Source organism: Haliotis rubra, unplaced genomic scaffold (genome assembly GCF_003918875.1).
Source record: "Haliotis rubra isolate DU_JTF1 unplaced genomic scaffold, ASM391887v1 Scf52, whole genome shotgun sequence".
NCBI classification, from domain to species: domain Eukaryota; kingdom Metazoa; phylum Mollusca; class Gastropoda; order Lepetellida; family Haliotidae; genus Haliotis; species Haliotis rubra.
This window is the reverse complement of record NW_025767213.1, coordinates 2,685,928-2,706,344: the sequence shown is the minus strand read 5'-3', so window position 1 is coordinate 2,706,344 and position 20,417 is coordinate 2,685,928. Positions and strand designations below refer to the sequence as shown.

Below are 20,417 nucleotides of genomic sequence, written 5' to 3'. Positions count from 1 at the left end.
ACTTAATTCATCTATGAATTCTAAACATCCTAGTTCTTTCAAAGATTATTGCCAAAATACCAAATGTATTCTCTTGAACCCAGCTTTTCCTGGAGAAGATTTTGATGTAATTCCTACAAGTACCATGGCCATTTATTTACTTGGCATCACCAGCATCCATGCAAGGTCAATGTCATTAGACAAAAATTCTAAAAATCAAAATCATTCAAAATACTAAAAAATCCATAAATTTGTACAAAATTTAATGCTTTCTATAGATCCAAATCTCTAAATAATAAAAGCAGTGCCATGAGGGAAAAAAAAGACCTCTTTCGTAATACCAGTAGCCATGAGTCCAATGTTTTTAACATGATTAATGTTGGAATATTGATGCTTGAAATCGTTTCATGTATGTATGGCAGGAGTTTTGCCTCAACTCAGACCATAACTTTACCCATAACACCAAACACTCTTTAGTATGCTACAATAAAACTCTGGCCTTAGTAAAACTACAAGCAAACCTGGCCTTGTTGAGTCAAAACGCTACTATCATGATACACTGGTGTCATACATTGTGATGACACCCGTGAAGGTCTGGGTTAGAATGAGCCTTCAGTAACCCATGCTTGTCGTAAGAGGCGACTAACGGGATCGGGTGGTCAGGCTCGCTGACTTGGTTGACATATGTCATTGGTTCCCAGCTGCGCAGATCGATGTTCATGCTGTTGATCACTGGATTGTCTGCTCCAGACACGATTATTTACAGACAGCCGCCATATAGCTAGAATATTGCTGAGTGCGGCGTAAAACTAAACTCACTCACTTACATTGTGATGACAGAGACATGACGTCAATGTATGTGACAGCGAAACACCCGTTCTAAAGCCGTGTTGACCGTATTGAATTTTGCAGTGCAATCATTTATTCATTGTGTTTTGTCTGAAACCTGATGTCACACTTGATTTTTTCATTCCAGGACACATATTTTGACCTTTTCATGAAGTGAATTAATTATTTGAAATTGCCTACAGGCCGGGTTTGCGAAACAAGAGCTTCAACATTCAAGATTCCATTGCTATACTAGCAGGCAGAAAAACTGTGACAATTTCAACATTTAATTATTAATTAAGCAATGTATATAGTGTGCAGCTGTAGTGACTAGTTCCTACATGCAACAGTGTGCAGCTGTAGTGACTGGTTCCTACACACAATAGTGGCAGCTGTAGTGACTGGTTCCTACATGCAATAGTGGCAGCTGTAGTTACTGGTTCCTACATGCAATAGTCTGCAGCAGTAGTGAATGTTTCCTACATGCAATAGTCTGTAGCTGTAGTGACTGGTTCCTACATGCAATAGTGGCAGCTGTAGTGACTGGTTCCTACATGCAATAGTGGCAGCTGTAGTGACTGGTTCCTACATGCAATAGTGGCAGCTGTAGTGACTGGTTCCTACATGCAATAGTCTGCAGCAGTAGTGACTGGTTCCTACATGCAATAGTCTGTGGCAGCTGTAGTGACTGGTTCCTACATGCAATAGTCTGCAACAGTAGTGACTGGTTCCTACATGCAATAGTCTGCAACAGTAGTGACTGGTTCCTACATGCAATAGTGGCAGCTGTAGTGACTGGTTCCTACATGCAATAGTCTGTAGCAGTGACTGCTTCCTACATGCAATAGTCTGTAGCTGTAGTGACTGGTTCCTACATGCAATAGTCTGCAGCTGTAGTGACTGGTTCCTACATGCAATAGTGGCAGCTGTGGTGACTGGTTCCTACATGCAATAGTGGCAGCTGTAGTGACTGGTTCCTACATGCAATAGTGGCAGCTGTAGTGACTGGTTCCTACATGCAATAGTCTGCAGCTGTAGTGACTGGTTCCTACATGCAATAGTCTGCAGCTGTAGTGACTGGTTCCTACATGCAATAGTGGCAGCTGTAGTGACTGGTTCCTACATGCAATAGTGGCAGCTGTAGTGACTGGTTCCTACATGCAATAGTGGCAGCTGTAGTGACTGGTTCCTACATGCATCTAGTCTGTACTGGTTCCTACATGTAGTGACTGGTTCCTGGTACATGCACATGCAATAGTGTCTGTAGTGACTGTTCCTACATGCAATAGTCTGCAGCTGTAGTGACTGGTTCCTACATGCAATAGTGGCAGCTGTAGTGACTGGTTCCTAGTAGTGACTGGTTCCTACATGCAATAGTGGCAGCTGTAGTGACTGGTTCCTACATGCAATAGTCTGCAGCTGTAGTGACTGGTTCCTACATGCAATAGTGGCAGCTGTGGTTCCTACATGCAATAGTGACTGGTTCCCTACATGCAATAGTGGCAGCTGTAGTGACTGGTTCCTACATGCAATAGTGGCAGCTGTAGTGACTGGTTCCTACATGCAATAGTGGCAGCTGTAGTGACTGGTTCCTACATGCAATAGTGGCAGCTGTAGTGACTGGTTCCTACATGCAATAGTGGCAGCTGTAGTGACTGGTTCCTGCATGCAATAGTGGCAGCTGTAGGGACTGGTTCCTACATGCAATAGTGGCAGTTGAAGTGACTTGTTCCTACATGCAACAACTTAATCACACTGAAGTTTTAAGTTGCAACTTCAAAGACCAAGCAGACAGGTGACAGATGTTTGAGAAGGCAGAATTGAAGAGATGCCACCAAAGACCATGCATAAGCCAATGTTCACTGGCTTGAGTTTCTCACCAACAGAGCAGAGGAACACAGTAAATATGCATGACAATGTACAGCAACTCTATCATTGCTGTATTACCCATAGGGGATGGGTAATGGGAATGTCACTTCTAGGAAAGTCTACAATTGTTCCATTGCTTGACTGTTTACAATAACAGCCCACAGCAATGTTTTGTCACTGTGTGTCCATCTACTGGTAATTTCCTGTTTTGACTGGTGCAACATAATTCAAACAGGGAATTCTTAGATGCTTTCTGTGCCTGGGATGATTAAACAAATTCTAGAAATAGTTGTAAAAACACTGTTCAGGTCGCCGTTCCACAAAGTGATTGCAACCCTACGACTGTCCTGAGGCTATGTTATAATGGAGTCATATGGACCTTCTAACCCACACCATGCTATAACTCCTTTGTGGAACAGGATCCAGGATTCTCAAAACAGTAACAAGGAAATATATACAAAAAATGCCAATTTGTCCATTTTTGTTTTCTCTTTCTCATAAACTATGGGAGCTACCTTCTTCATATATGCTACTCACACTTTGCTAAGGATCACAAAAATTCTCAACTTTACTTAAACGTAAATTTTAAATTTTAAATTGTATCCATCTAAAACTGGATAAATAATGATATAGTAACACATCTTTAGGAAAACAGCCACTTAAAGCAAACCGTATGCACTTGATACATGAGTAACCTTAAAAATGGTTTTCATGGCACCAATCAACCATTTTGCAAATCAAGGAACGAGTCACTGACAAGTACACAACACCTGTCAATAGCAGGTATGGGATCCAGAAGATGCAATGACATACTGAAAGCAAGGATCCATGCTTACAATAGGCTTGGATATTTAAATTCAAATTGTGAATAGTATATTCATCACCTACTTCCCTCTGCACAACGGTACATCTATTCCTAACTGCTACAATATCGCGATACAAAGGTATATGGTCTCTGTTCATGTATCCGAGTGTTGTATCGACTAAATGGTTTAAGTGTACCCCACATACGGGAGCAAATAATCAGGATGACAGAAGTTGATTCCGTTGTGCATAATCTACATGGGACATTACTGTCATAATTATCTGACCGAGCAAACATTTTTTGGGTTATCTTGAAGCCAGCATTCTTCATCCAATTTCTCATGAAATAGCACAAAGGTAATTCATGGTAATATATAAAATAAGTGCATATATAGGGTTGTTTCCATCATGACTTAATGCCCCTTGGCTTAAAACCTGCAAAATCGATTCCCTTGGGGTAGATAATCAATCATCCTTGTAGCCTATGTGCTATCTACTAAATATTCCTGCAAGAGTGAAGCAATTGGATGGTAATGTTAAAATACACAAATATTGTAATGTTAATTTTCTACATGACTTCCACAAAAAATCTGAGACTAATTACCCTATTTTGAGATGTCTATGTGAAAAAAAAGAATGCTAACAATTTCCAAATATTCTATCACCTATTATCAAAACCAATACTGTTATCAAACATTTAGGATTTCAAAACCTATATACCTATCAGCATGTTATTAATTACAAGTACTGACAACCACTCTGAATCTAAGTTGTCGCACCATGCTGCAGCTGGGTTGAGACATCACATAAATAACAACCTTGAAATATCTCCACACCATAATACACAGATCACAATACTTAACAGCATGTTACCAGTCAAAATAACCCTGATGATTCCTTTTTCCCACACAGCAAAAATCAATTCTGTACCTCAATACTCTGAATTTATTCTACTGACAAAAACTATTCACTTGTTAACTTCAACGCACACATGATTAATGAGTTGGCTTCTTAATGAATCAATAAAATCTGTTTAAAATCAAAACAAGACACAAAACCGACGGAGCCTTCACACATTGTTTAGGTCATGAGTGAGTGATCTCCAAGAGAACCAGCCAAGGTCATGATATAGAATTAATAAAGAAATTATTGATTATTGGGCCTGGTGAAACTGGGAAGCTATTGTGCAGAGAAATTTCAATATGCCATTATCAGTAGTTGACCACATGTGCCTGCATGACGAGTGATTTCAGACAAAACTCCATCACTGGTACAAATGCTTGTATTGCAAATGGTGGCCAATTCTCAACACGTGCTGCGTTCCTATTTAGGAATGTGAATCTAAACATAAATACAATATATACATGAGCTGTTTACATAATTGCAAAAACCTAAATTTGGTTTGAGGATTCAAATATAAAAGAAGATGTCATCAAACTAATGCAGCACAACAAATCATTCAGTTTGATAAGACCACAATAAACTAGATATTACAATTTGTATCCCAATATTCACATAATTAGTTACAGGAAGCAATTAAATTTTTATTTTTTTTGTTTAAACATACTTTTCCAGGTACATTAAATGTCGACCTGATTCACATGAAGCATGAAGTTTTTTGTTATTACAATGTATATCAAGTTTTTCATAGCCAAGTTTCAGCACTTGGAACATGAAAATGATGTGTAGCATGTTTGGTAGTGGTGAAAACATAGTATATTCAGAATGGCCTAATGTTATTGATCTCATGAATGACACAAACTGTTTTACTCCTTCCATAGTTGAATATGAAACAAAGCACACAATTCTATTAAGTTTTAATACATTATCAATATATTATTGTTTTAAACTGCTTGTTTTAAAGATGTATGTTAAACAGTAAAAGACAAAGCACTTGACACCTGGAGCTATATTCCATCAACAATTATCTACAGAATTTCTGGACTAGAACCAAAAAACACAAAGCACACTTGCACACAAACAACGGTTGTAAATTTCAATAGATCGATTTCTTCAATTCTGTTTGTCACAACAACTGATGTTGTTTCTGGGACAGCTTCAGCCATGTTCACTAATGTTAAAGGTATCCCGAGAGGCTGGTAGGACTTTGAAAATTTGTGGAAGTTTCAAACACCATTCTGGCTAGCAGACTTTCTCGGTCCCCTACCTGTCTTTGGGTTGGTTGGTTGTATAATGCCGCACTCAGCAATATTCCAGCTATATGGCAGTGGTCTGTAAATAATCGAGTCAGGACCAGACAATCCAGTGATCAACAGCATGAGCATTGATTTATGCAATTGGGACACAATGACATGTGTCAACCAAGTCAGCGAGTCTGACCACTCAATCCCGTTAGTCGCCTCTTATGACAAGCATGGGTTACTGAAGATCAATTCTAACCTGGATCTTCACGGGTTTCCCCACCTGTCACTTCATGTACCTTATGTAACTGATGTGTGAAAATACAGCACTCATACTAGGTACAAAGACTTACTTTCTGTTTGTTGTATATAGCCCCACTAAACAATATACCAGCTATATGACAGCGGTTGGTAAATAATTGAATGTCGGTGACTGACATCCCAGTGACTGACATCATAAGCTTCGATCTACTCAACTTGGATATGATGACATGTATCAACCAAGTCAGCAGGCGTGACCACCCGATCCCATTAGTCACATCTTATGACACACACATAGTGAGTGAGTGAGTATGGTTTTACGCCGATCTTAGCAATATCACGGCAGAGGACGCCAGAAATGGGCTTCACACATTGTACCCATGTGGGGAATCGCAGCCAGGTCTTCCTCGTGACGAGCAAACTTTTAACCACTAGGCTACCATAACGCCCCTCTGACACACATAGGTCAAGAAGACCAATTCTAACATGGATCTTCCCAGGCTCCAACACTTACTGGGCACGTGTACAGTCTGGTCACTGTAAACCACATGTTATCACACGCTCCACAACCACAGGTGACAGTGTAAAACAACCATATCCTCCTGTTGGTGGACTTATTCAGAGATTGGATACTGACACCCTAGGTTCAGCCACATCTGTAGGGCATAAGCACTGAAAGAACTATTTGTCTTAGATTTATTTTTTTCCTGTAATAGCATGTCATGAAAGAAACTATTCTTGAAATATAATAGAATATGACAAAAATTCCCCATTCCGAATTCCTATCATTGTAAATGCTATCATGGCTCCAGTGTGAATATTCATTATATCAATGGACACATAAATGACAACAACCCAACATAGCCATAAGTGTAACCCTACCCACTGGACATCTGCTGGACTGTGACAATGGGCATTTGCCAGTGTCTGGGAGAAGGACAGTCTTACTAAAGTGCAAGAAAAAGATTTCCTTCCACCACGCCAAGTTGTTTCTATAACTCAGCCTTCTTTAGATTACTACCCCTCATGAAACATGGTGATATATCTCACAGTATAGTGTTATAACACAATCCTAAATGTGAGTTAAACACAAACGTGTAGATCTTGTCATGGGGAATCTCATGCAAAGCAACAAAACATAATTATTGTGGTATATGATGTACTGTGACTCTAGAATCACAAAATGAATTGGATCACTAACAGTTCTCTATGCTGATCTACTGTGATCTAATCATTTAGCATATTTTATTTATTTATTTATTTTTTTTTTAAATATTCCAGCAACATCAACACCAGAAATCAACAATAGCTTTGTTGTCACTGTGTTTAACTCTAAGAATAATATCTCTTGACATCACAGCCAATATTTCTTGCATCCTGCAAACATTTCACTTACAACAGGTTTCCACTTTAGTCAGCCATCCCAAGCAGTTGTTAGGCAAGCTGTACCTCATGCAAAAGCCTTTGCACATGACAGGAAACATCACTACTTTCCAATCACTACACCCATTTGATATGGATAGACTGTTGATGTGGAAGGTAATATATCTTGGTGTAACCTAGGCTATCCCGTCACAACATGTAAACAACTTACCACTGTTAGACAAAGTAGTTCCCTGCTGAAGAAGTCCAAGTTTCTCTTCTCGAGATTGTCGAGGTAGCTCTGTAATCGGGTGTAGGAATATGGGTAACAATAGCCAAACTGATAGACATCATCCTCTCGGTCAAAGTTGAAAGCGAAGGACATGACATAATTCTTTCGATGGTCAGGGCAGCGATAATAATATACATGCTTGGCGGGGATTCTCACCCTGTGAAAAGACAAATCATTTATTTACTTACCTATTAAACAAAAGTTCAGATCAGTTAATATGAATATATATTCCTTACCAGATTTGAAAAAATATATATCTTTTCCTGCATATGACCTACAACATTTTCTTTACTTAATTTTTTTCTTATACAATGTTGAAATAACAGGCAGTATAAAAATCAAAGTATTTGAGAACAAAGTATTGATCAGTCTTTCCATGACTAGCCCAAACAAGTCTCTTATAATTTCGGTGTTTACCGGGAAGTAGACATTTGTTATTACAGTAAAAATCCTTTGATGTTGGGGGGGCTGACTGTGCATGTTGCTTGAAGGGAATAACTTTCTGGGTTATACTAAATTCTGAACTATCTAATGAAATAGGTGATATAAACTCACCCCCTTTTCACGTACATGATTGAAATCAATAAAGTTGATATGAACTCACTTAGTTTGTCTTGACAATCATTGACTGACATTGATTGACACTGATTAATATAAGTGAACACAAACTCAGCAATTTGGGTATATATTATGCTGTCCATACTTTCAAATTCATCACTCTCATTATGGCAAACCAACAGTTACAGTATACGTTCATTCTGACTTCACGCCGCTAGGACCAATTTCCCCACCGCCGACCGGAAAGGCTGCCTGTTCCATTACACCCAGTGTATTTGGAAGAAGACACAGGCAGTTGGTTTGCAGTCGATCTACAATCAGGACGTAGACATCACCAGTTTTGTGCGGCGTGCTGCTGTACTGCCTTTGGTGTCAGTCAATAACGTAAATATCTCATTACCATTTTCTTAAATAATAAGATAATAATATTTCCACGTTTCTGAATTTTATATATAAACTAATATTGTTTTGATTGTTTTTGCTTATAGGTTGAAGACGTATGGCTCAACGCCCTCGCCGATATGCCATACAACCCTCGCTGTCTTCAGCTTGCCGACTATATGACGTTCTGGGTTGAAGGTGATCTGCCAGTCCACTCATGGAACCACCATGAGACAACCGGCCCACGGATGAACAACCATCTGGAAGGGTGGCATGGACGTCTTAAGAAGATCGTATCTAAGGCTCATCCAAATGTGTTTGAGATGTTGTCTTTTCTTATGTCAGAACAGAAACTGAATGAAATCCGCCTAGTCCAGTATCACTGTACCTAAGGTGATGCTGGTAACGCACGTTACCAGCATCCCAGCATGGTGGCAGGTAAGATCGCGTGGCGATTATTCCTCTCGAATTAGCAGCCTTCCACGTGTATACAATCAACACTATTTAGCACACTGATAAACTTTGATGGTGGAAATACATTCAATGCACTGAATTTGCTTATTAATGCCTATGTGTTGAAGAATAAGCATTTTTAAAATCGCGTGAGGATGTCGGTAACTCAAAGTCTGGATGTCGGTAACGTGCAATGAATGATGCTGGTAACTCATACTGTCTTGCTTTAGTCGGTAAATAGAAATTGTCGAGTTATGTTTAAACACAAAGGAGACACAAATATCAGTTCTTATGTTTTACACAGATGTGTACTGCTGCTACATGTACATTAACAGTATGAGCGACTTTTCTGCTACATGTAAGCAGGGTGTGTTTAATCACACTATTTATGTGGCGTTTTATTGAATTTGAATGGATTTAGATGTGTGTGCCCATTGTCCATTACGCTGAAAGCTTTTTCTCTGTCCCTCTTCATTTCGGACATTTGACATGTTGATTTCGTTGCAATGTAGACAGTTAAATTACATTTTACAGCGTGCATTTATTGAGTGGGGCTGAATTTATAAAGCTGAATAGTCTGTCAACTTAACTTTAGGGACTTCATATTTTGGCAATATTTTAATTTTGTTATTCGTTTCAGTGTAAAAGTGTTTACATGTATGATCATGTTTCTCTGTGACCTCAGGAACATATTATCAATATCACGGTGATCGCCTATTAAAAATGTTGCCTATATAACTATCTTTATTTTTTCGTGATTGTTTTGATCAACTCAGTCTGGGCATTGGTTCAATTGTTGTAATGTATAACAGGTGACAGGCACTTGCAGGTGCAATATGCAATAGTTTTTTTGTTATTCGTTTCAGTGTAACAGTGTTTACATGTACCCTCATGTTTGTCCGTGACCTCAGGAACCTATTATTGATATCACGGTGATCGCCTATTAAAAAAGTTACCTTTATAACTACTAGTATCTTTATTTTTTCCTGATTGTTTTGATCAACTCAGTCTGGGCATGGGTTCAATTGATGTCTGACAGGTGACAGACACCTGCAGGTTCAAAATATGCAGTCCTTAAACTTAGGTTGACAGACTATATAGCTTTGTATATTCAGCCCTACCCAATAAATGCACAATGTAAAATGTCTTTTAAACGTCAATATTGCAACGAAATCAGCTTGTCAAATGTCCGAATTTAGGAGGAGAGAGAAAAAGCTCTCAGCGTAATGGACAATGGGCACACACATCTAATCCATTCAAGTTCAATGAAACGCCACAACAATTCTCCGGTGCACAGAAAAAGTCGCTCATACTGTTAATGTGGCAGCAGTACACATCAGTGTAAAACATAAGAACTGATATTTATGTCTCCTTTGTGTTTAAACATAACTCGACAATTTCTATTTACCGACTAAAGCAAGACAGTATGAGTTACCAGCATCATTCATTGCACGTTACCGACATCCAGACTTTGAGTTACCGACATCCTCACGCGATTTTAAAAATGCTTATTCTTCAACACATAGGCATTAATAAGCAAATTCAGTGCACTGAATGTATATCCACCATCAAAGTTTATCAGTGTACTAAATAATGTTGATTGAATACACGTGGAAGGCTGCTAATTCGAGAGGAATAATCGCCAAGCGATCTTACCTGCCGCCATGTTGGGCAGTGAGTATGTTGTGAAGGATGATTTGTCTGCAGGTACACTTAGTGTACTTACGTGCGTAGGAGACGCAGCTTCATATGTATTGAAACTACAGTGAAGACTGGATGTGTACTTGTATTATGAAATAGTGAGTATAAAATAACATGATTAAGATAATTTGTGCTAAGATGTCCATTCAATTAAATTACATTTTGTTTTGTTGCCATATCATTAATAAAGTAAAATATTATCTAAAATCTGGCATATTTTATGTATATCACTTCGTTGTACAATTTCTTTTATTTTCCATTTGTGAATTTAGTGTTACCCGTATGCTTATCATCACAAATTATATCCATTGTTCTCCAAATGCAGTCAGTCTGAAAATCCCTGCGTGCCGCCCTTATTTGTTGTTACAAACATCACAAATGTCTACTTCCCGGTAATAAACCATAATTTCCAGTACTTCTTTTAACTATTTTTTGCTGAGAGTACTAGACTGAACTCCAGCCAAAGATATTTACAAAAATATTGCAGTATCAAAGTCATAACATGTCCAAATACAGCACTACAAGATAACAAATACAGCACTACAAGATAACGAATTCAGCACTACAAGATAACAAATACAGCACTACAAGATAACAAATTCAGCACAACAAGATAACAAATACAGCACTACAAGATAACAAATACAGCAAATACAGCACTACAAGATAACAAATACAGCACAGCACTACAAGATAACAAGATAACAAATGCAAACACCATGCACTACAAACAAATGGAAATGCACCATACAAGATAACAAATACAGCACTACAAGAACAAATCACAGCAAGATAACAAATTCAAATGGAAATGAGAATGTCAGAGGCAATAACAAGGTCAACTCATAAACTCCACACAGAAAACAATGAACATTCATATTTATATCAAATTACACATTATTACATGAATGATGAAACTTCATAAAATTGTTTTATCACATTCATGCCAAACACCAGTCAGGGTAATAATAAGTACCATCTTTTAACATCTACTGGTATGACAGAGACAGGGGACTGAACCACAACATTTCTACTTTCCAGACACTCTATCCACTACACTACTTAAGCAGTCTATATTGAAAATTTTAAAAAATAAAAAACATTATCAAACCATTTTCAGTGAAAAAGATCTTTGTTCAGAATAATAAACCCATAAGTTTAAGAGTGGGTAAGGTTCTATACTGCCAATAGCAATATTCCAGCAATATCATGACAGCGGACATCAGACATGGAGAAATGGGCTTCACATGCTGAACATGTAAGAAGACCTTTGACAGGCTGCTTGCGTGAAATCTGCCAATTCTGTAAGATAATTATGTTTGTCATACACTTACCACTTCGGCCTGCTAGTTGATTTGACAAGAGGTGACATTCCATCCCGATACAGGGACTTGGTCTTACTGAAGTTGACAATGTTGAAGATAACACGCTGAAATGAAAAAACGAATTCCTGCCAGAAATGTTGGCATGCAAAAACAGAATCAGCCGGAGGAACAGAGCAAATGAAGGCACAGGAGCTGTAGTATCTTGTGTTTCAGTGCCGGCTAGTTATTACCGCATCCAACATCACCATTAAACATGCCCACAATGTGATGACAGTTATGTAATGACAGAAGTCTAACTTCAGGGCACAGATGACACAGTCACTTAATTTGGCAAAAGTCACTAAGCAAGAAACCGATGATCATGGGTTCAAATCCCAGTTTTGTGATGATGTGTGATTTCACAATTGTGTTAAACACTTAACCTCTATCACTTAAGGTTTCTGCCAGCATCAGACTGACGTGAGCATGGGCTGGTCCTAATAATCCAAGCGACAGAGGGAGACCAATTTGGGATTCGAACCCACAATCATAGATTTTCATAATATGCAACCCTGTGCAGCAAACTGAAGTGCTTTAGTCAAGTAGACAACCCTTTACCCTGGAAATATACAGTTCCCAGACCCTACTGTCTCACCTGGTCTGACCTCACATTCTCCACGGTAAAGTTGAACCAAACTCGGAACCGTGGGTTGCAGGTGTCTGGTCGTATAAACAAGTCATACTCATGCTCTGTGATGTAATCTACCCGCCCCAGATTTCCTGAAAACAGTTCACCAACTGTACAGAGACACAAACTAAACAATACACATCTGGAAAACCAAAATGATAACACAGGAGTGTTAAATTGACCTGTACTTTCACACAATTAAATCCATATTTCATTTGTCTCTATCCAAACATCTATGAAACATAAATCTTAGCGCTTTGCATGGTGATGATGCACTCTTACTGTTGAGTAAGTGAAATTGTCATATTTTTATCATGACCATCAATCTCATCATAATCACACCTACTACCATGATGCTGCTGACCTGACACCTATCTGCATGCAGAACTGAGGACACCTCCCAAGGAATTTTGGTCAGGTGTTTGCTCAGCATACTTTGTCTTAATCTTAATGAAGGATGTATGTTTTTTTGTCAAAGAGTTTTCAGCTTTCTAAAATCTTTAAAGATTCATTTCTTTACAACCTTGAATAAGAAAAAACAAAAAACAACAACCAACAACAGAGAACACATTCATTCCTTTCAAGGTCCACCCTCTGGGTGTCAACATTATCATGCTCAGAAATACCAGGGTGTATAAAAATATCCACAATAATATGATGGAGCAGCCTGAAAACATTACATTCTCAGATGGTCAATCTCAAGATAGAGGAAACAGATATGCTGTTCTGAATGCTTAGTTATATCAAGAATCTAGAATGTTTTTCAGTGGCATTTAGAAGTTGTACATAGATGTCCAAGATATTTTATGGATTAAACTTCTTTTAATTTCCCTCACGACGTTTCGGGACCATTCCAGGTCCCTTCATCAGGTGAACTGATGTCCCTTCATCATAGTGACGACTAGAGCTGGTTATCGTTACATTTTGTCAGATCGATAATCGCTAGTGTCAGATTGATAATCGATTGATTATAATCGTTTGGACAGTCATTTCATAGTCAAATACCTACGTTAGCGAACTAACTTCCGGGATGTTGTCAGCATGTGTCAATTGTTAACGCTAGCAAGTTACTTACATTTGCAGCGTCTTTGGATCATCAAGTATCCTATCGTCTTACGTTTCCGATTGTTATATGTTTTAGATTGGCCATTACAATTCCCGTTTATAGCGTGAAAATGCGAGAAAATCCATGAGAAGCATTCCAAATGACAACAAGGCGATCTCCGCTATTGTTCTGCCATCGATATGCTACGAATCAAGTTGCTTGATATAAAAAACCACAAAAGATTAATTTTAACTCAGGGATCCTTAATGCAATATCTACCTCATAATCAAATGCGGAGCACCTTTAGAATACAGCACCACAACTTCTCGTGAGGACGATCTCTGTCGTAGGTCACGTGTCATTAAGACAAGCAACCAGTTTGTGAGAACCCGGAGGACGCGAACCCGCGACCTTCGGATTGTTAGCTCGACAGCTAACCGACTGAGCTACGTCCACATTGTTGCACAATGTGCAAATTTATCGAGTCATTCCTGTAACGTCACGGAAATGAACAGAAAGAGTTGAATAGGTCATGGAAAATTGCGAAGGTTACGGTAGACTTGGTGTCTCGTGATTTTTATCTACGGACAATTGCCGAATTGATCCGATGCCATTTGGCACACTCGTCCCATTCTGTAATCTGCAAGATAACGTGTGGCATGGAATGAGCCGATATGCCTCAAACTGAAAAGGGTTGTTGATGTCAGGCGTAGATTTCACGGTGCATGCATGAATGACGCGCTTTTATATAAATCGGTGATTTTGTGACAGAAAAGTGATGTAGGGAATACTGTAATGTAATGTGGATCGCACTAAGGAACGAGGGAGACATGAGCATGTGTAGTGACGGCACGAGGGTGAGTTAGCCTTCGAATCATTACTGAACAAAATTTATGTTGCGTGTGAAAGAGGCTTGAGTGCAAATTCCAGGCCAATTTCCATTAGCCCAAAATTTCTACATTAAACCATTTCATAGTGTACTTTCGACGTTTTTGGTTTCCGGTTTTTGTGTGAAAAAAAAAGTATTAAAATGCAAGAAGGAAAAACAACACATGGTACTCACGTATTACTACACGGACCAACTATATTGGATTAGGTCCCTAACCCTAAACCCTAACCCCTTGAAATAATCCTAATAAATAGAATGCATTGACCGAACCAGCAGTATTAAAATGCAAAAAAAACAAATGGTACTCACGTATTACACCGGACATGTAACTACTATATTGGATTAGGCCCCTAACCCTAACCCCTAAACCCTCAGCCCTAACCCTAACCCCTTGAAATAATCCTAATAAATAGAATGCATTGACCGAACCGGCACAAACATGACTGACGTGTCCAGTGTAATGCATTTTTACCACTTCGAAAAATAAAATACTAATAAACAACGTTTCTATGTAATGGTGCACATTACTGAATGAAAAAAATAAATATATGTATGTCAGTTCACATTGGTAAATCATTTAGACTTAATAGTTACTTAGAAACTGAAATATAAAATATATTTACATAATTTAAATAATTACATTGACCAAAATTGCGAATAATCGAATATATATAATATAGACCGGTGTAACGCATTCTCGCTAAAATTAAAAAATACAAAATACAATAATACACAAAACATAACACCTCGGCACCCCGTAATACAAATAAATATGAGCGTATAAGTGAAAAAAGAAAAATATTTCAACCTGGTGCTTGCAACAAATTACGCATCCGCCGGTATACAACTACTGGAAACTCTCAACATCGTTGGGCTTATGCAATGACATAGCTTTGTAGAGATAAAACACCAGTGAGCGGAGCTTATACGCACTCGCAGAGCTAGACAACCGTGCTGCCATGCAGGCGTCATAGGGCATTGTTTCGAGAACGTGCGTTCGAACAAAATCACATTACATTACGTAAAAGGGTATTATGACGTATTTTTAAAGTTTGTGGTGCTGTATTCTAAAGGTAGGCCAAAAGAAGTTTAATCCATAAAAATATCTTGAAGAATCTAGAAGCCTAAATCTTACTAACATAACCAGTGCAACAACCCTCACCAAAGAGTTGAGTTGAGTTGAGTTTTAGGTTGCATCGGCATTATCTCAGCCATATAGCGACGAGACCAAGTCTGCCTCACCAAAGAGGCATCATGACATGTACAGTTCAAAAGCAGATAAGAAAACCTCATTCTTCTACATTACCACAGTCTGGCTGTGACAGATTAACTACTGCAACATGAAAAAATATGTTGTTTTTTAACTTCTATATATTAGTGTACCATCAGCAATGTCACAGTGACCACCTGATCAATTTCAGTCTCAAGTCAAGTACAGTATACTGGGCACCAGTTCTAACCCAGAATCGAGTTGAGGTTTGCATTAAAAACATCTCAGCAGACAGATGTCTCCATCACCTCTCAGTCTTAAAAGGAACTATCTGAAACCAATTCAATAACTTCCAAACCTTAATCTGTATAAAAGTCCTAAAACAAAATCCTATGAATTCATTTGTTTATAAGTAATGGATATATCTTTGAACCTATTGTACACATAAAAAATGATACACTGCATTAAAGAAATAAATATCAAGCCCAATTTTTAAATGACATCTGCAAGATTTTAATACCACACTCGCAATCACAAAAGAAAAAACCCTGATGTGATGTAAAGAAAATGCTGAGATGCAAAATTACTATTTGCTTTCGAACATCGGATCAATAGTATATCAGAAGTCTGAACATAAAATTCTAACAAAAAGCAGGAAAGTTCATCATTTCCTAATGCCAAGGGAGATTTATTTCATCAGTGGTGAGAATCTTGTATTGTTATATTCTGATGGAAAACCAAAACAGATTTTTCTCAAGTTGCTGTTGTTGGTTGTTGAATCTGAGTACTCTACAGGATATTCTCTCCATGTTGGAAGGAAGAAGGAAGTTGTGGACCCTTACATCTTCACCTTAATGGAGAACAGTTGATAACATTGTACATCTAGAGACAGGATAAACACTTGATATTTAACCTGTAAACAAATACAAACTTGTCTCTTAGAATCACTTTCAGTATATTTCAGAGTTATTATATGGAGTATTTAGACCAAACAGAATGTTACAGAATTCAGGCTTCAAACTAGTGGCTTAAGTTGAAGACAGTTCATATTATTCAAGATACTGTTTCTTGCTTTTAATAATATTAACTTTATACTTTATTGAATGTGCATTATTCCTAACATTGCTGGCCTACTGAGATACTAACTCAAATACACTATATGGACTCCTATCCGATTCTAATGTGTTACAAGCCCTGATATACTGATGGGGTAGCTTCGGTGTGCTTATGTTATTGGATGGCACTAAAATTATTGCATATAGACCACTGTGATATAGTTGGAATGATAGATCTGACAGTGGTAGTTGATGATGATGATTATGATGATTATGATGACGACACATTGACAACATATACACTTGTACTGTGAGAAGGGAACAGGTCAAAAGGGCTGCATGACAAAAGGGTTCCCAAACTGAAAAGTTAAAAGGGCCGCAAGAAAGTCAAAAGGGCTGCGAACCCCTAATCACAAGGGCCGGATAAAAACTTCAAAAGAATACTTCTCACTACATGCTCATGGTGAGTGCAGTTAGAAATTGTTCAGTGTACACTAATTTTGCATGAAATTACATTTATCAAAATGACAAGGATGCAAACATTTCAATCATATACTTGGGGAACAGATCAAACCTTTCCTGTTTTCACACTGAACACAATTTGACACAACATGACAAGTGAGGCACTAAGCAAGCAACAATATTCAATTTCCTTCAGTGGAGACACCCTATTTGAAATAAAGTCTTATGTTGGCAACGAGCCCTTCAATATACAGGACTCCAAATTGGTGTTTTCTCTAATAGAGTTACTGAACGTCACAGACAATGTCCTAAAGCATTTTGTAAAATTTGATAATGAAATAGAAATATGTCTTAATAATATTTGCTAAAATTCATAAAATGTCCCATAGACAAAAATCAACTCAAGATCAAGTGTTGGTTCAAAACTTCTAAAATAAGACCATGTTTCGACTTTAGCATGAAGTATATTTAAAATGCAGTGTATACACTCACTGACTGTACAAATGTATAAACAGACGTTCTTTCTTTGTTAACTCCATTATTTCATGGGGTAACAAAAAAATGTTATCCATCAATAATCATTAGTAGTCACCTGATGTGATGATTGATCACAATTTGTGATTGGATACCCAAATAAATATCAAATTGTCTAAGCATGAAAATTGAATGAGATTAATTAGCCAATTAATTCTTGACCATATTTAGTCGTTACTGGCCTCATTTCAGTTTTGCTTCCATAGCGTATGACACCTCATTCCTTTGACAAGAAATGAAGTGTGAACAACTCATTTCTCCTTCATTCCCTAAGGGGGCCAATAAAAATTAGTCCACTTATTCAGATGAATAGGTCTTTAGACGACTGTTAGCAACAACTACCATGAAAACCATATGGCTACACTGATTATGACTGGTCACACATGTTGTATGTACTGTCTATAGTCATTATAAACAGAACCATAACGATACACTTTAACACAATATGATATGTGTACTGATAATAGGGTTATCATATGAAAAGTACTTAACAGGAGGCCTAATCCTTCATCAGAAAGAATGCTTAGTTACAAAAAACAAATTTAGCAAACCCAAGTCAAGCAAACCATGGCTCCTGAACAGTCTGTAGTGATGTAGTAGTATTTTATGATTAATTTGTTTTAATTACAACTCCTCTTAATATTGATATATGACTTTACAATAGAATGCAATACATCATAATGAACAAATATTGCAAAATATTGCTGTGCAAAGAGTAAGGTTTTCAGCAATATTCCAGCAATATCATGCCGGGGACACCAGAAATGGGTTTCACACATTGCACCCATGTGGGGAATTGAACCCGGGTCTTTGGCATGGCCAGCAAAGGCTCTAACCACTAGACTACCCCATCGCCCCTGCTGTGTAAAAACATTTTATGTCTCACAATAATCTCTGCCATTATATCAGAAAGTCATGCATCCATAACAAATGTGCATGTACATTATTATATAAAGGTGACCATTAATGCTGTATTAAACTTAACTGCAAAACTAACGAAATATTATTTCCAGTCAGTATGTATGAGAAGGGTTTGAACCATTATTTTATCATATAACTTATGTCTACTAAATATGGATTAATTGTATTTCTTTTCAATATTTCTGATGATGGGACATACCTCTTAACATACATCCTTTTAGGCTTTATTTACTGACCATTTGGAACGGTAGTTTTCTTTCACATGTGACATTATCAACATCTGTCTCTAACTTAACACAGGAAGTCTGTTGCTTGTGAGAGTAGTTGAAATGGACAGATATTTTTTAGCAATGTGTCATTTGACCTGCCATTTCAAAACTTGCCATGTGCCAAGCTTTTTTTAATCATATTGTACATAATATCACAATGTTATTAGCGATGATCATAAATGTATGGCATTGTGACAAATGTACCACCACAATACTCAAAATAGTGCAAGTATTGAAAGAAGGGGGCTTACCACTTTCAAAACATGCATCAAATATGAGATGTCCTTTCTTTGGTTTACCACTGTAGCCTGGTGGGACAACTGCAAATTTGTTGACATTTCCGACAACTGGTTCTTCAGTGCTATCAGAATCACTTCCTAGTCAACAACATATACAAACCTTTCAATTACAAAATTATCATCAATTATGCTCAGATAAAATGTATGCACATAGAATGATTTACCTGTATCAAAATGTATGCACATAAATAATCTACCTGTATATTTTACATACATTCTTATGATGATATTTCCATTAAGAGCTTTATAACATACTAATATTATTTTTCAAAATACTGATATTATAACTGAATTATTTCATGCTCTTCTTCGGTCATAAACCAGTGATGTGTACACCTTAGTTGCAAACTACTTTCATTGAAGCTTATTACGGAAGTGAAATCCGGTTGTTTTTAATACTGGTGACTCTTTACTTTCCAATTAATTTGTAGCCGGTATAGCCGATTTTGGTAGTGGTTTTAGTCTTCATTATAAGATATTCCTTATTTTATGATAACAAATGTCACAATAATGCATAATGTGCTGGTCCACATTTTCCCATCGCTTAAACCCACAAGAGTAATGATTAAAATTACATGCACACGACTGCAGTTTTTTCACTTTTGCATATAATTTTGTTTTAATTTTCCATTATCTGTTCCCAACGTCATTATCACAACAAATTATCAAATGACATCGTTCCCAGAAATAATTTATTTTATATTTGAATTGTAAATCATTGCATACATAGATTTTAGAATTTGGAAAATTGTCAATTATTGCACATCGATATTCAACAATTCATGCACTTTAAATTCGGTCAAACGTCAGTAGAACCCCAAGCAGGCGGTACTAGGCAACTGTAAACAAACCTGAATCCCCTCGCTTGTCAGCCATGTTGGTTATTTTAAGCTATGTGGGCATGCGCGACTAATAACGGAACTGGTTTACCGTTCTGGGGTTTCCATTGGCTAATGCATTAATCAGTAAAAAACTGTCCAATCGGTGCTTCGAGCGTTTAAACTGTTCTGTCAAGTGACTAGAAACTGGATTTAGAATTCAATGATTTGAGTGTGACGTCAAGAAAGACGGACCCGGCAGCCGTGCATAAAATGTCTGTGCTTTAATTTGAA

The 20,417-nt window shown here is 37.6% G+C and overlaps 1 protein-coding gene across 2 annotated transcripts in view; it reads right to left on the bottom strand.

Moving 5' to 3' along the window:
• Positions 1 to 20,190, bottom strand: part of LOC124292524 (cytosolic carboxypeptidase 6-like) — a 135,060-nt gene extending 114,870 nt beyond the window's left edge. For both annotated transcript variants that reach the window (XM_046729643.1, XM_046729644.1), the window contains exons 1-5: positions 20,157 to 20,190; positions 19,258 to 19,383; positions 12,589 to 12,713; positions 11,964 to 12,058; positions 7,477 to 7,693 (exon numbers count right to left, since the gene is read on the bottom strand). In XM_046729643.1, coding sequence (XP_046585599.1) covers positions 7,477 to 7,693; positions 11,964 to 12,058; positions 12,589 to 12,713; positions 19,258 to 19,383; positions 20,157 to 20,181 — 588 coding nt within the window. In that variant the 5' untranslated portion in view covers positions 20,182 to 20,190. The remainder of the gene's footprint in view (positions 1 to 7,476; positions 7,694 to 11,963; positions 12,059 to 12,588; positions 12,714 to 19,257; positions 19,384 to 20,156) is intronic.
• Between the last annotated feature and the right edge of the window lie 227 nt (positions 20,191 to 20,417).